This window comes from Narcine bancroftii, chromosome 8, assembly GCF_036971445.1.
Source record: "Narcine bancroftii isolate sNarBan1 chromosome 8, sNarBan1.hap1, whole genome shotgun sequence".
Lineage (NCBI taxonomy): Eukaryota > Metazoa > Chordata > Chondrichthyes > Torpediniformes > Narcinidae > Narcine > Narcine bancroftii.
In genome coordinates this window covers 38,158,095-38,172,662 of record NC_091476.1, presented here as the reverse complement: position 1 = coordinate 38,172,662, position 14,568 = coordinate 38,158,095, and the positions used below count along the sequence as shown (strand labels likewise).

General features: G+C 42.1%; 1 protein-coding gene across 5 annotated transcripts in view; it reads left to right on the top strand.

Annotated features, from left to right (window-relative positions):
• Positions 1 to 14,568, top strand: part of LOC138740600 (mitogen-activated protein kinase kinase kinase kinase 4) — a 270,004-nt gene that overhangs the window by 224,356 nt on the left and 31,080 nt on the right. For all 5 annotated transcript variants that reach the window (XM_069893467.1, XM_069893469.1, XM_069893466.1 and 2 more), the window contains 2 exons: positions 4,211 to 4,345; positions 10,881 to 10,981. In XM_069893467.1, the coding sequence (XP_069749568.1) occupies positions 4,211 to 4,345; positions 10,881 to 10,981 (236 nt within the window). The remainder of the gene's footprint in view (positions 1 to 4,210; positions 4,346 to 10,880; positions 10,982 to 14,568) is intronic.

The window sequence follows — 14,568 nt, the reverse complement described above, 5'->3', positions numbered from 1 at the left end:
CCTAATACCAGTTGTATCGACTTGGTACCATAACTGCTAATCGTAGTGCCATTGGTGGCACACAAGTCGGCTTGAGGCACTTGAGACACCCACTCGTAAAAGGATGGCGGGAAGATACTGAGCTGAGCTCCGACGTCAACTAGCAATTTGCATTCCATGTAATGATCAGTGGCAGATTACAGGCCAGTCTGGTCGCCAATCGCCGAGGCCATCAGTGGTAGTTGGCGTTGTCGTTTCCCTGGGAGTCAACCACGTAACTGCACGGTGGCACAAGGCAGCGCGCATTCCAGCCCAACTTTCTGTGATTTAAACACCACTCACTGTTCTCCAATGGCTTTTTCTTCCTTGTTAGCTTGTGGAGGGCCGTAGAACTGGCGGCTGCCTTGACTTGACTGTCCAACGTGACCTTTTGAAAATTTGCCATGGGAGCCTGCAGTACCCTGTTAAGTCTGTCTTCCTCCCTCTCCACTTCACTTGGTTTGGGGAAGTCAGCAGAAGAGAGCGGCAGGGTGATGTCACGAGGGAGCCGTTCCAAGAAGGCTGCCTTGAACATTAAGCAGTTGAAATGGCCATCTGCTAATGCAAGCATTTAATTCATCAGTTCTGATGGCCTTCTGTCCTCCAAATTGTCAAGGTGCAGTAAGTGCGAGCCTCTTTCCAGGTCAGACATGCCGAAATTCGTGAGGAGATGTGCCTTAAAAGCACTGTATTGATCCTCCTCAGGTGGGTTGTTGATATGGTCATCTACCTTGGCAGCAGAATCTTCATAATGAGGTGACTACATGCCAGAATTTGGTGGCTTCATTTGTTCTGTTCCTAATGTGGAACTAGGCCTCATCCTGCTGGAACCATGGACGTGGTCTGTGAGGCCAGAAAGTGGGCAGTTTCACAGCCACCACGTGCAGTGCAATAGTGCCATCCATTCTGTAGGCTTTCTCACTATGTTTCAGTTTTGGGGCTCAAAAGACGTTGAGCACCCGTCGGGGTGACCAATTTAGTGGGATTAAATGCAGAACTCAAGAAACACACCTTATCAGAGAAGAGTCAACTACCAACTGGTTTTTATTTTAAACAATCTCACGACATATAGGGGAGTGATGTCAGTGCACTTCACAAAGGGGAGTGATGTCAGCACGCTGCAGCGTCATTGTCTCTCTGGTAACATGCCAGCTGGGAAGCAATGTGCTTCGTCAACCCACGTTGGTCTATAAACGTAGGCTTCTCCTGGGCAGAGAAGGGGAGCCTGCACCATTCTGTGCCGGCTGCTCGGTGTGGCGATTCTGACTATCCAGCTGTGCAGCCGCTTGGTCCGCCACAATCTGTTCATTTTCACCAAATGCTGATGAACTGGTATTTTTTTCTGAGCTTTACACCTCTTAAAGCCATTCTGATTTAAGTTAAAATTCAGAAATGCCCAATTCTAAGGTTTCTAAAATCGGGAGAGGCATTGATAGCAGGGGTAGTCAGAATCACTTTCCCAAGCTAAAAACGTCACATACCAGAGGATAGGCATTTGAGGTTGGGGGAGGAGATTTGAAAGGAGATGAGTGGCGCAAGATTTTTACAGTGAGTGATAGATGCTGCTGGAGTGGTGGTGGAAACAGATATGACAGTAATGTATATAAAACCTGCTCATGTACATGAAAATGAAGGGAATGTCCCATGTATTATGCAAGTAGCAGTGTATGTTTTAGGCTGAAGGGCCTTTTCCTTTGCAGTATTGATCTAGGTTCTACATTCTATTATTCAACTCCAAACTCACCAGCTGAGTGTTTCCAAATTTAACGTTTCTAAATTCCATATCCACATTTGTAGATGCTTTGCTCTTTCCCTGTTGTTAAATGTCCTTGGACCATGTTTCATAACTCTCCCATTCCCCTTTCTAATCCTTGGTGGCATGAGCTGTGAAAGGCAAATGTTACTGGTGATCTGGGGACTTGGCTGGTAATACATGGGCGTGACTTCAGATCCCACCAAAGGGCAGGCAGAAAGGGTGGCAAAGTGTTTAGCGTAAGATATATTATTCTTTGGATCCATCATCAGGAACATCTGGGTGCTTTAAGATGGATTAATTTAGAAATTAAATCTACTAAAAAAGTATTCTCTTATTTTGATGCTCGGAGCCCCGTTACCTTTCTCGGCTTCCAAATTAACTGATAATTTTGTGGTCAGACGTACATTGAGAATTTGGTTTCAATTCATGAAATATTTTGGGGACCATAGATTTTTATTAATTAGTCCTATTTTAGGTCATTCCTTCTTTTAACCTTCGGTTCAAGATATCGGTTATCATCAATGGTCAAATTTAGGCATCCAATCTTTTCTAATTTTTTTTAATTGAGCAAAATTTTGATTTTTTTGAACAATTATACATCAAATTTATAATTCCTAAACATCACTTTTTTCATTATTTACAGGTTAGAAGCTTCTGAATTCTTTAATTTTGAGGCTCCCTCAAGACCTAGTACCTAATATGATAGGGAAGATTTATAATTTTAAACCTGACCTTAAATGCTTGCTATCAGTTCTTTATGAACTACTTTAAGATCTAGGGATAGTTTCCTGGGCAGAATTTTTTTTTTAAATATGGGAACAAGATTTTCAACAGTTAATTTCTGAAACTACATGGAATTCAATTTTGAAATAAATGCATTCATCCTCTCTTTGTGCTTGGAACTCATTATTACGATTTATGGTAGTACACCGGGCCCACTTTTCCAAAGTCCATTTGGCTAAATCCTCTTCTAATCTCTCTTCTAAATGTGATAAATGTATAACTGAAAAGGGTGCACTGTATCATAGGTTCTGGTTATGTCCCTATCTTTCCAGTTTTTGGGAAGGGGTATTTCATGGCTCGTCTTTAGTTCTTAACATTACTTTGACTCCAAATCCTTTTCTTGCGCTTTTTGGGATAAGTGGGCTAACGGGTCTGATCTTGATGGCTTCACAATCCCATGTTGCCTAGAAGGGCCATATTAATGAGATGGAAAGATGCTGTCCCTCCCACTCACACTCAGTGGTTGTCTGATATGATGGCATGTGTGACTTTGGAAAAAAAATAGATGCTCCGTGACTGAAATAAATCTTAATTTTATATCCTTATGGGTTTCTTAATTATTTTCAAAATTTGTAATGTTTTGTTTACTTTTGGGCTTTGTGACCCCATTGATGACTTTCCTTTTATTATTAGGTGGTGGACTGTTTATGTTTAGCCAGTAGCCTCTGAAGAGAGGGGGGGTTGACAATTAGAATCATGTTTTTCTTAAGGTTTTTTTTCTTTTCGATGTAAGATAGGTCTTGTTACCATTTTTATTAATACTTTACTTTCTTATCATGTACCTGTATGATATTTATTTGATGAAATTAATAAAAAATATTGGAAAAGAAGCATAGTGGTTAGCAAGGTTGTTCGAATCCGCCACAGCCTCAGGAGTTTGAAAACCTGCGTGGGTTTTCTCCGGGTGCTGCAGTTTCCTCCCACCCTCCAAAACATATGGGGTTAATCAGTTGTAATTACTCCTGCAACAAAGAGCTGGGGGAATCCAATGGGTCCGACTACATCTGTGGAAATAAAGGGACAGCGGATATTTGAGGTCGAGTCCCTGCTTCTGGACCGAGAGTGGGTGGCCCTTTAATCCTCCTGTCTTTGTAGTGAGTTCAAGCCTCTGCTTTAAAGATTGTTTTTATGTTGCCCATCAGATGTTTAGAAAACCTAATTGTGCCTTGTGGAGTTCTGTAATCATGGGCAAACATTTCCAGTGGAAAGGCTTTGAAGGTGCAAGATCTTCTTGTGTTGCTCAGTTCAAGCGGAGACTAACGTTGTTTCTGGTTTTCTTTCTGATTCAGTGCAACCTGTAAGTGAATTTTATATCCAAGGTTTCTAAAAAGTTACGGAAGTTTCCCAGTGGATCTGTCCAGTGAAGTTTCCTATGAATCACCTCCACATCAAATCTTTCAGCACTGAAATTAGAGAAGCAAATGGTGCACGTACGCAGCAGGTCAAGACAGCATCAGTGGAGAGAAAGCAGGGCACCAAATCAACCTGATTTGGTTGCCCTCTCCGCAGGTGCTACCAGAGTGCTGAGATTTTCCTGCAAAGTCCTGTCTTTGTTTCTGGTTTACAGTTTTCTTGCCCTTTAGCGGCTGAATAATGCTGGGATGTTCAATCGGCACGTTGCAGTACTCACTGTGATGCTGTTCAATCCCATAGGAAAAAAAAACAAGCTGAGGGTTTACTACTTGTCGTGGCTGAGAAACAAGATCCTGCACAATGACCCAGAGGTGGAGAAGAAACAAGGTTGGGTGTCGGTCGGTGACTTGGAAGGTTGTGTCCACTACAAAGTTGGTAAGTGCTGGCCTTCTGGAAGGTGGAGCCATCCACTACTCTTGTCTTTGTAGCTGGTTGTTACTTCTGCTCTGAAGATTGATTTGATGTGGCCTGCCTGCTATTTAGAAATGTTAACTGTGCAGTGTAAGCTTCTGTGACCAGGGGATGGACTCTTTCATTGGGAAAGGGTTCAGGATGCAATGTGATGCCCAGTTCAACTGGAGACTAATGTAACATTGTGTTGTTTTTGTTTCTGCATCTCTTTCACCTCAGTACCAAGCAGTAAGTGAAATTCATGATACAGGATTTTTTGAAAAGTTACTGATGTTTGGCTTTGACATGTTTCTGTGCCCACCACGGTATTTGAATTTTAAATTAAATTTTTAAATGTAACGGTACAACACGGTAGAAGCCAATTCTGGTCATTAAAACCTGTGCTGCCCAAATCATCTGCCAACCCAGATGTTTTTAGAGGGTGGGAGGGAATCAGAGCACCTGAGGGAAACTCTGTAGGCCTCGGGGAGACCGTAAAATCTCTTTACTGATGGATTTTGACCAGGGCTGCTGGCGCTGTAATGCCATTGTGCTGACCATGCCGCACTGACTAATAGTCACTATACGGCAGACTAACATTCCTGAGCAGGTCATGCACTCTCTCAGAGTACCACTGAAGAGCACATAGGTAGAAGAGAAGAGGCTCAAGGTTCAAGTTGTTTTGGGGATTATTTGTTTGGGTCAAGGTTCCCAGAGATCAGGAGTTCCTGGATTAGTTAATTGGGACTTGGAGAAGCCAAGGGGTGCTAGCTTGGGAGGAGGACTGCCGAATCAGAATGAGGGAGTTGTGCTTTCCGCAAAAAGGGAACCTGGTGTGTGCAGGAATTGCTTCTCACACAGGATGATGTACCACTGGAATTCTCTCACAAACAATGAATTGCCAAGCGGACCAAGAGGATCTGCTCATGGAGCTAACCGTAGATCAGCCCATGGAGCTTCCCAACTGAAGCAACTTGCCAACTTTTTGAGCAGCTGGAGGAACTCAGCAGATCAGGCAGAAATGGTCAATCAATATTTAGGAGGACCCTTTATTGAGACCCGAGCCCACCCGAAACACTGACTGGCCATTTCTACCTACAGATGCTGCCCGACCTTCTGAGCCCATACATCAGCTCCTTGTTTGCTCAAGGTCACAGCATCTGCAGTCTTTGTAAACCTCTGAAATTCTTTTCCCTGGACAGTTATGAAGAAAAATCATTTGGAGGAATTTCAGAAGGAAGTAGATCATTTTATTAAAGATTGGAGATTGAAGACAATAGGGCACAAGGGGACAAGCCCTGGGGTAGATCACCCATAACCATATCACAGAACATAAAAGTACAGGGTCTTCCATCCATGATGTTGGGCTGACATAGAAACCCACTCACCAAATTAATCCTTCCCTACCTCTATTATCTGTCTAACTGTCTAAAAGTGCCTCACTTGTATCAGCCTCCACCACCACCCCTGGTAATGCATTCCAAGCTTTTTAAAAAAAAAAACAACTTTCCCTGATGTCTTCCCTAACCTTCACCTCCACCCCCACTTCCTCACCTCCCTGTGGAGCAGGTTTGAGGGACTAGGGTCTACTTCTGCTCCAGTTTTCCTGAGATCAATTGGGAGAAGATCATGAGCAGTGTGACAGTGTTCACTACCGAGCACAGGCCCAAGAGAGGACAGATAAGCTAACTAAAGGGAATCCACCCAAGCTAACTGACCCCTTTCAAATAACTCCATAACTGATAAAACTTTATTCTGAGCGTGCCCCACCAGCAGACTAGTCTCAGTAACCTGATTTCAACTGCCTTTGCATGTGGAATATTTCAGGGTAAATAAAAGAATGATTCATGAACGATCGTATTTCCAGAGTGGAAATCTTCCCACAGATATGATCAGAATTGTTTTGACTGTGGAATAAATCCATTTTTAATTGGCGTAAATAGCAGCACTAGGTGTTCATTTTTTTTTTGGGTTCTTTTAACACCAAGTTGTTGTACCTTCATAGGTATTAACTGCAAGAGAAACCTGAGCGACTGCACAATAACTTTTCAAAGAGAAATGGATAAAGAATTGAAAAGAGTGATTGCATAATGATGGGGAAAAAGAAGGGCATTGAGATGCTCATCTCTCAGGGAGATGGCAGGTCCATGTAGCCTGTTGCAGAGCTTTGTTATCGCATCATTTTAGTCCAGAGCACACCAGGTTCAGATTCCCTGTATTTCACGCAGAGCTAAGGTTAGGACTGACCTTAGCTAAATGATGTGACAAATTGAGGGCAGTATGGAAGGAAGCAAATATAGCTCCAAATTCCTGATGGCAATTCTCTCATGCCCAGAGCGCGGTTTATGGATGTACAATTTCCCACTCGTATGAGCTTGTATTGAACACGTCCCTGTCTAACCAAGAGTCTTGAAATCAAGACTATGCATTTCCTTGAAAACCAACTCACTCATCTTTCTCCTGAAACAGTTCTGAACTGGACTTGTCACAAATAATTTGGAATTCATCCATCCTTGATGTCGAACATTATTTATAAAGCAAAGGATTCATATTCTACAATTGAGTTTCATGGAAACAAAATTATCCACGCCAAGATGATAATGAAAGGAATGATTTGGCTACAAAGGGCTTCTGTAACTCACTCAGTGAAACAGATTTTGGCTCATGTACCTCATGACAGATGCTTTATGTATATCCTGATTGTCTTTATTAATTGCTGAATTTTATCTTGGCATTGTGGATTCAGAATTAGCTTGTCAGCGGACAGCAGAGGGTATTAGTAGATGGAACGTATTCTCTCTGGATACCAGTGACTAGTGAAATTCCGCAGGGATCTGTTCTGGGACCCCTCCCTGCTCTGTGATTTTTATGTGACCTGGATAAAGAAGTAGAAGGATGGGTTAGTAAGTTTGCAAATGACACTAAGGCTCGAGGTGTTGTGGATAGTGTAGTGATACTCTATCCTTTGTCCAACAGGATAAAGACAAGATGCAGATTTGGGTGGAGAAATGGCAGATGGATTTAGATCAATCCAAATAAATGTAGTGATGAATTTTTAAGGTCAAACTTGAAGATGGAGTACATGGTCAAAGGCAGGATTCTTAACAGTTTGGGAGAACAGAGGGAACTTGGATTTCAAATCCATAGATTTCTCAAGGTTGCCGTTCAAGTTGATAGGGTAGCTAAGAAAGCTTTTGGTACGCTTGCCTTCATTGGTTGGGGATTCAAGAGCAGTGAAGTAATGTTGCAGTTCTATAAAACTAATTAGACCACACTTGGAATATTGTATTCTGTTCTGGTTGCCTCATTACAGGAAGAATGTGGAAGCTTTGGAGAGAGTGCAGAGGAGATTTTCCAGGATACAGTCTGGATTGGAGAACATGTCTTATCAGGCATGGTTAAGAGAGCTGGGGCTTTTCGCTTTGGAGCGAAGAACAATAGAGGAACATAAGATTATGAGAGGCACAAATGGGGTGGACAGACAACATCTTTTTTTTTCCTTAGGGCAACAGTAACAAATACCAAAGGACATCTATTTAAGATGAGGAAGGCAAAGTTTATGGGAGCTATTAGGGGTAAGTTTATTACACAGAGAATGGAGGGTGCCTGGAATGAATTTTCAGGTGGGGTAGTGGAGGCTGGTACAATAGCGACATTTAAAAGACTCTTAGACACGTGCATAGATGTAATAAAAATGGAGGGTTATTGGTGTGAGATCAGGAATGTTTAGATTGTGGAGTAAGTTTACATAGGTCATGGACTGAAAGGCCTGTACTGTGCTGTAATGTTCCATGTTCTATGTACCTGAGGAGATTGTGGGGGGGATTTTGGCAGTCTCCATTGCAAGAAACAGCCTCACTGAAAATCATTGGGAATTCCAGAATGTCCATGCTCAACTCGAACTTTAATTGTCATGCAACTCATATTCAGGACAAATTCCACGTGACCTCATGCATGTGTCCTTCATTTGTAAATGTTATTTACTTTGAAGGTTTAACAGCCACTATGGGAGCTGTATTAGTGTGAATTCCTTTAAATTTATACTCTGGTTGCAAATATGGGGATTTGGTACAGTTGCTTTAATCAGGCTTACACCTCTGGGTCTAAATATTGTGGTTGAGTAGTTGTCCTGATGAAGGCTTCTAACTCAAGACAAATCATTCCTTTTCTCTCACTGATGCCACTTGACTGCTGAGTTCCTCAAGCAAATTTTATAATTTGGCTAAATATTGTAGTACTCCATAATACACATGGTGTATGGTTGATGCATAATGCACAAGAACAGTTTCAGTTACAAGTCCTACATTGCAAATTTCAATGGAGTCAGGTGCAACTGAATGTGAAGGGAAGCTTTCAGAACCAACGCCAAGCACAGGTAATGGAGGGGAGAGTATAGGCCATTTGGAGACCAGGTTGGGCCTTGAGAAGGACATGTTCAGCTGGCTGGAAATTAGCTTGGTGATAGGGTTTGCCAGGGGGCATCCTGAAGGAGCTGGACAGGAGGCTAGTGATCAGGGCATATGCAACCACAGGAGATCCACTTAAGTGAAGCAGTGGTGCATATTCTTCATGAAGGACCCCTTCCACCCTGCACACAGCATTTTTCAGCTGCTCCTGTCGGAAAAGAGACACAGGAGTATTGGAGCCAGTACCACCAGGCTGAGGAACAGCTTCTTCCCGTGGACAGTGGGAACACTAACCATCCAAGACTCTCATATTCACAAAAGAATATTTATTTTGTATATGTATTGTTTGTCTGTATGTGTGTTATGTCAGATTGTGCGTGTGCATGTTTTGCACTGAATGCTGTTTCATGGGTTGTACTTGTACAATCAGATGACAATAAACTTGACTTCCAAACCAGTGTAATCTTCTCTGATTGACTACACACTTTGCAAAGAATCCACATTCAGTCCACAGGAGTGCCTCTGAGCCACTTTAATTCCACATCCCACTCCCACTCTAATTAATTTTTCATTTCATTTCATTTCCATTTTTAAACATTTCAGCTTAATTTAAAGATAAATCAAGATTACAGGGCCTTCTTCCCCCCCCACCACCCCACCCCACCCCCCCATGAGTCAGTACAGCTCAATGACATCCAATTAACCTACTAACTCTACATTTTTAGAGCACTTGGAGGAAAGCCAAGCTGATATGGGGAAAAAATACAGACTCCTCATTGACAGTGGCAGATTTGAGCCCAGGTCACCGGCACTGCAATAGTATTGCGCTAACCGCGCTGCCTTCTCTGGCCTCTCCACCTGTGCTCTCTGTGTTGTTACAACAAGGCCAGCTCAAACTTGAGCATCAGCTCCTTCTCTGCCACCTGGGCACATTGCAACCTTCTGGACCCAGCACTGAAGTTCCAGAGAACTTTCTTTCTCTCACTATGGCAAGATGTTCACTCAGTTCTTGTCTTTCCATTGGTGGAGCCTGTCCCAATGCCCTCTCTTTGATCCACACGCTGCACTTATGCATCTGACTTAAAAGTTCAAAGTTCAGATTTATTGTCACCGTACATACATGACATCACATATAACCCTGAGATTGTTTTATCCAAGGACTGGGCTGAATTTCTGCTAATCAGTTGTGCAAAAAACCTGTACTCAAGAAAAGATATGCATGAAAAATAGAGAAATGTAAGTAAAGAATGCAATAACCAAAAATAAGTACAATAATAAATAATGTGCAAAGTAAAAGTCCTTAAATAAGTCTCTGATTGAGTTTATTGCTTAGGAGTCTTGACAGTGGAGGGGAAGCAACTGTTTCCGAACCTGGTGGTACAAGTCCTGTGACACCTAGACCTTCCTGATAGCAGTGGCGAGAACAGAGCGTGTCCTAGGTGGTGCGAGTCCTTGATAATTGTTGCTACTCTCCAATGACAGCATTCCCTGTAGATATTCTCGCTGGTGGGGAGAGGTTTATCTCCATTAATTGATCCCATTCACTCATTTGACCAGACAACACCTTCAACAAGGCTCACCCATTGCAGATGTTTCCTCTGTCCTATCCATCCCTCTGCCCATCTTCCCTGCAACCTAAAGCAAACCCTTTTATTTCTCTTTCCCAGTTCTGCTAAAGAATCTTTGAATTGACTTGTTAATTCTCTTTCTCTTTCCTCAGATGCTTCTGGACCTGCTGAGTGTTTTCAGAACATTTTAGTTTTTTTTATTTCAGGGTTCCAGCATCTGCATTTTCCTTTATTTTCAAGTTGATTAATGAGCATTCAGTCCAAAGCAAATTATATAACATAGGCTTTAGGTTCATTTAAGGAATGGGTCTGGGATTTGACTCCAAAGTGTGTGCTACATGTGAATCAGATCAGTGACAAAGGCACAGTGGATACCAGCTCAGTCTCACTGGTGTTGAACTAATTCTTGAACTAATCATTGCTAACATCAAAAAATCTTGTTAAGTCGCTTCTGATTGTCGCTGACCCATTTCAATAATGTATTTTGATATATTGCCTCATTTTAATACCAAAATGACTGCTACATTAACCCTTTTTTTCCAACAGTAAAATATGAAAGGATAAAGTTCTTAGTGATTGCGCTGAAGAACTCAGTGGAAGTCTATGCATGGGCTCCTAAACCATATCACAAATTTATGGCATTTAAGGTAAGAAAATTCACAGGCAAACTTGTTTCATGTGAACCCACTGTGAAGTTTTTACCAGGACAATGATGAAAGATTGTCAGTTGCCTTAGGCTTGATGTGAGTGCATTGTATTAACATGATTGTCTACTCCACAGAAAAGGAGGCTCATGTTCACAATGCACTGCATTGATGCAGAGGTGGTTACACGAGGTCACTGGCCCGAGTATCCCCATGACTCCTCTAGAAAAGCATAAATAACCACTCTTTGAGTAATCACAACCTGCACCTGCAGGGCTGCAACAATGTGAATGTTGTCAGAATCAAATCGCTGATTACGTGGAATATTCCAGCACAATGCAAGCTCTTCAGCCCACAATGTTGTGCCGGCCAATGTAAACCCACTCCACAGCAATTAATTTTTCCCTACCTCACACCCATAACCCTCTATTTTGCTTATATCCACGTGCCTGTCGTGCACTTACCTTTGTTGGGACGGAGCCGGCCACTGATGATGATGTAAGCGATGCGACGCATGGGGGTAATAGCGCGCACGCATCAGTAGACGGGTAATGAATCTCAGATGCAGGAGGAAAATCATGAGAGCTACCAATGAAGGTAAGTGCCAATGTCATTTGAATGTCCTGAGTGTACCAGCCTCCACCACCAGCATTGCATTCCTGGCACTCACCACTCTCTGTGTAAAAAAAAAACTTACCTCTGACGAATCCTCCAAACTTTCCTCCCCTCACCTTAAAAAGATGTCCTCTGGTATTTGCTATTGTTGCCCCAGGAAAAATCTGCTGACAGTCCATCCTATTTAAGCCCCTCAAAATCTTATATACATTTCTGAGACCCATACACATATGTGTGTGTGTGGGTGTATATGTATATGTATGTATATATGTATATGTGTGTGTGTGTGTGTGTGTGTGTGTGTGTGTGTGTGTGTGTGTGTGTGTATAATATATATAGGTTATTTTGCCCTCGTATATGTTAGGATATTTAGTTCATTAGTGCTCACTCCCATAGTGAACGTATAATAAAAGGCAGATTGGTAACTATGACCTACAAAAGCATATACCATGTCAACACTTAGTCCATGTCTTACATCTCTTTCTGATTCCCTCTTGATCGTTGTTTTTGTCAGCAGGCTTTTTTGAGCTCAAAAACTTGTTGAAGCCTTTAGTAAGTAAATGAAATGCAGATGCTTGCGGGGGATAAAAAAGTTAAAGAATTATTTTAATAGCAAGCTACATTAACAATAAAAATGTGTAGTAAACCATTGAACTTCTTAAGCCGTCAATATCATCTGTTCATGACCTACTTTTTTAAGTGCATCCTTCTTTGTGGTCTCTCAGTGTTAATGCCCAAAAATTCTGGAACATATTGGTTGAGAAATGTTCCACTTTCTGAGTCTATTAATTCCCCACCTTATTTAGGTCAGCAGAGCTGAGAAGTGGAACAGGCTGTGAGAAAAAAAAGAGTTATGTTGAACTCTTTCAAACAATGGCCCTGCTTGATAGGTTTGAAAGAAATATAAGGATTATGACACTCACAATAAAGCTAATCTCACAATTCAAGATATAAATTGATGAGTTCATCACAGTGAACATGATAAATAAATTACATGTGAATAGAATCGAGTCAGAATGCCAATTAGTATCTGCAGGGGGAAAGTCGAGATTCAGAAACAAGTCCAACACCTTCTAGCAGGCACAATTAGTGTGACTCTGTTCCAGCGCAGGCGACCCGGTTTGAATCCAGAGCTGTCTGTGAGGAGTTTGTATGTTCTCTCTGTCTCTCCATGGGTTTTCTCCAGTTTCCTCCCATCCTTCAAAACATATGTGGGGTTGTACGTTAATTGGAGTATTTGGGCGGCAGGGGCTCACGGGCTGGAAGGGTCTATAACTGTGCTGTATGTCTAACATAAAATTGAAATATTAAAATTAGAATCACCTGTCCATTTGTTTAGCCTCCTTTTCTGTGTTCAGATACTGCTAGATCTGCTGAGTATTTCTACCATCACCTTATTAATATTGCATAAGAATGGAACAGTAGCAAAAGGAAGCCCATTCAGGGACTCAAATCCTCAGTTAGATCACCGTTCATTGCCCCAATATAACCTTAGCTCACTATCTGTTGAGCCAATAATCCTATTATAGGATTGAAATAGCATAGAGGAGGCCGTCTGACAATCCAGTGTGTCTCATTCCCTGTATCTCTGCAAATTATTCCACATTCTGTTCCCTTCTTAGATTCCTGACTGATTCTGTTCCCATCTCCCATACAGACACTGAGTTCAAGACCATGCCAGACAATAAAAAGCATCCTCGTATTCCTCCTGTTTCCTTTGCATAATGTTTTGAAACTATGTCCTTGGGTCCTGATTCTTCTTGCTATTGGGATCTGATTAATGGAAATGAGTCTTCAGTGGAGACAGCAAAGACATTTGTCTTGCATGACTTGATATTCATTATGCTCAGACTTGCTGGATGTAATGAAATACAAAAACATTCTGTCCGCAGACTTGCATGTTTCACCCTTACTAAAGTAAATCACCCTCCAGTCTCCTCCCACCTCCTTTTCTCCAAGGAGAATGTCTGCTTTCTCCATGGCAGCTGAATTCCTTTAGCTTCCTGATCACATCAAAGGTTTGGATCTGGATCTCGGGCTGCCGATTAATCAGACTGGAATCTGTGCGGCTGCAGAAGTTTGGGAGCGCTGGAGGTGAATCCACAGATACTCAGTGACTCTGGCAGGTCTCTTTTGCTTCCTTTTCTCCTGTTGCTGGAGCACCGGGCAATGTTCATAGTGACTCTTTCTTTGCCGTATGGCAGGCAAAAGTTGAGGTATATCATGTATATTAATTACATTCTTATGAATTATTACGTGACAATATAACAAACGTTTGAACCTATATATAACTGCCATTATTCTGCAGACCCTCTCCTGCACCATCACTGGGAACTTCTGAAACCTTTCAGAGCACGAGTGCAGTATTCCAGTGGGGTCTTACCACTCATCTCCAAAAGAAAATACAACAGAAGAAAATTTAATGGAGATGCATTTACCACTTCACTCCAAATAGCAACTGCGGGAGTTCTTTCTCCCTGCTGGGCTACATTCAGCGAGCTTAAACATAATGAACCACATCAACTCATCCAACGATGAATCTCTCACAGCCCACGCTAATGGCTCATTTCCATAAGGAAGAGAGCCCCAGAGCAAAGATTTCCTTTGCTGCAGAAAGGATGCTTTATTATTCTTTACCAATAAAGTAAAAATGCATTTGAGCATAAGGCTGATTTGAATTACAACTCCTGGTTAGCACTGGAGACAGTTCAGAAGATCTTCATACAGAGAACACAGGAACAGTCCCTTCAGCCCATATGTCTGCACTGAACATGACTCTCAATGTGAACTAAACTTTGCTGCTCACACCTGTGTCGGTCCATTTCACAACTACAACCATATAAAAATTACAGCAGAGAAACAGGCCAGCTTGGCCCTTCTAGTCCATGCCGAACACGTTCTCCTACACTGACCTACACTCAACCCCTAACCCTCCAATACTTTCCTGTCCATGTACATATCCAACTTCTCCTTAA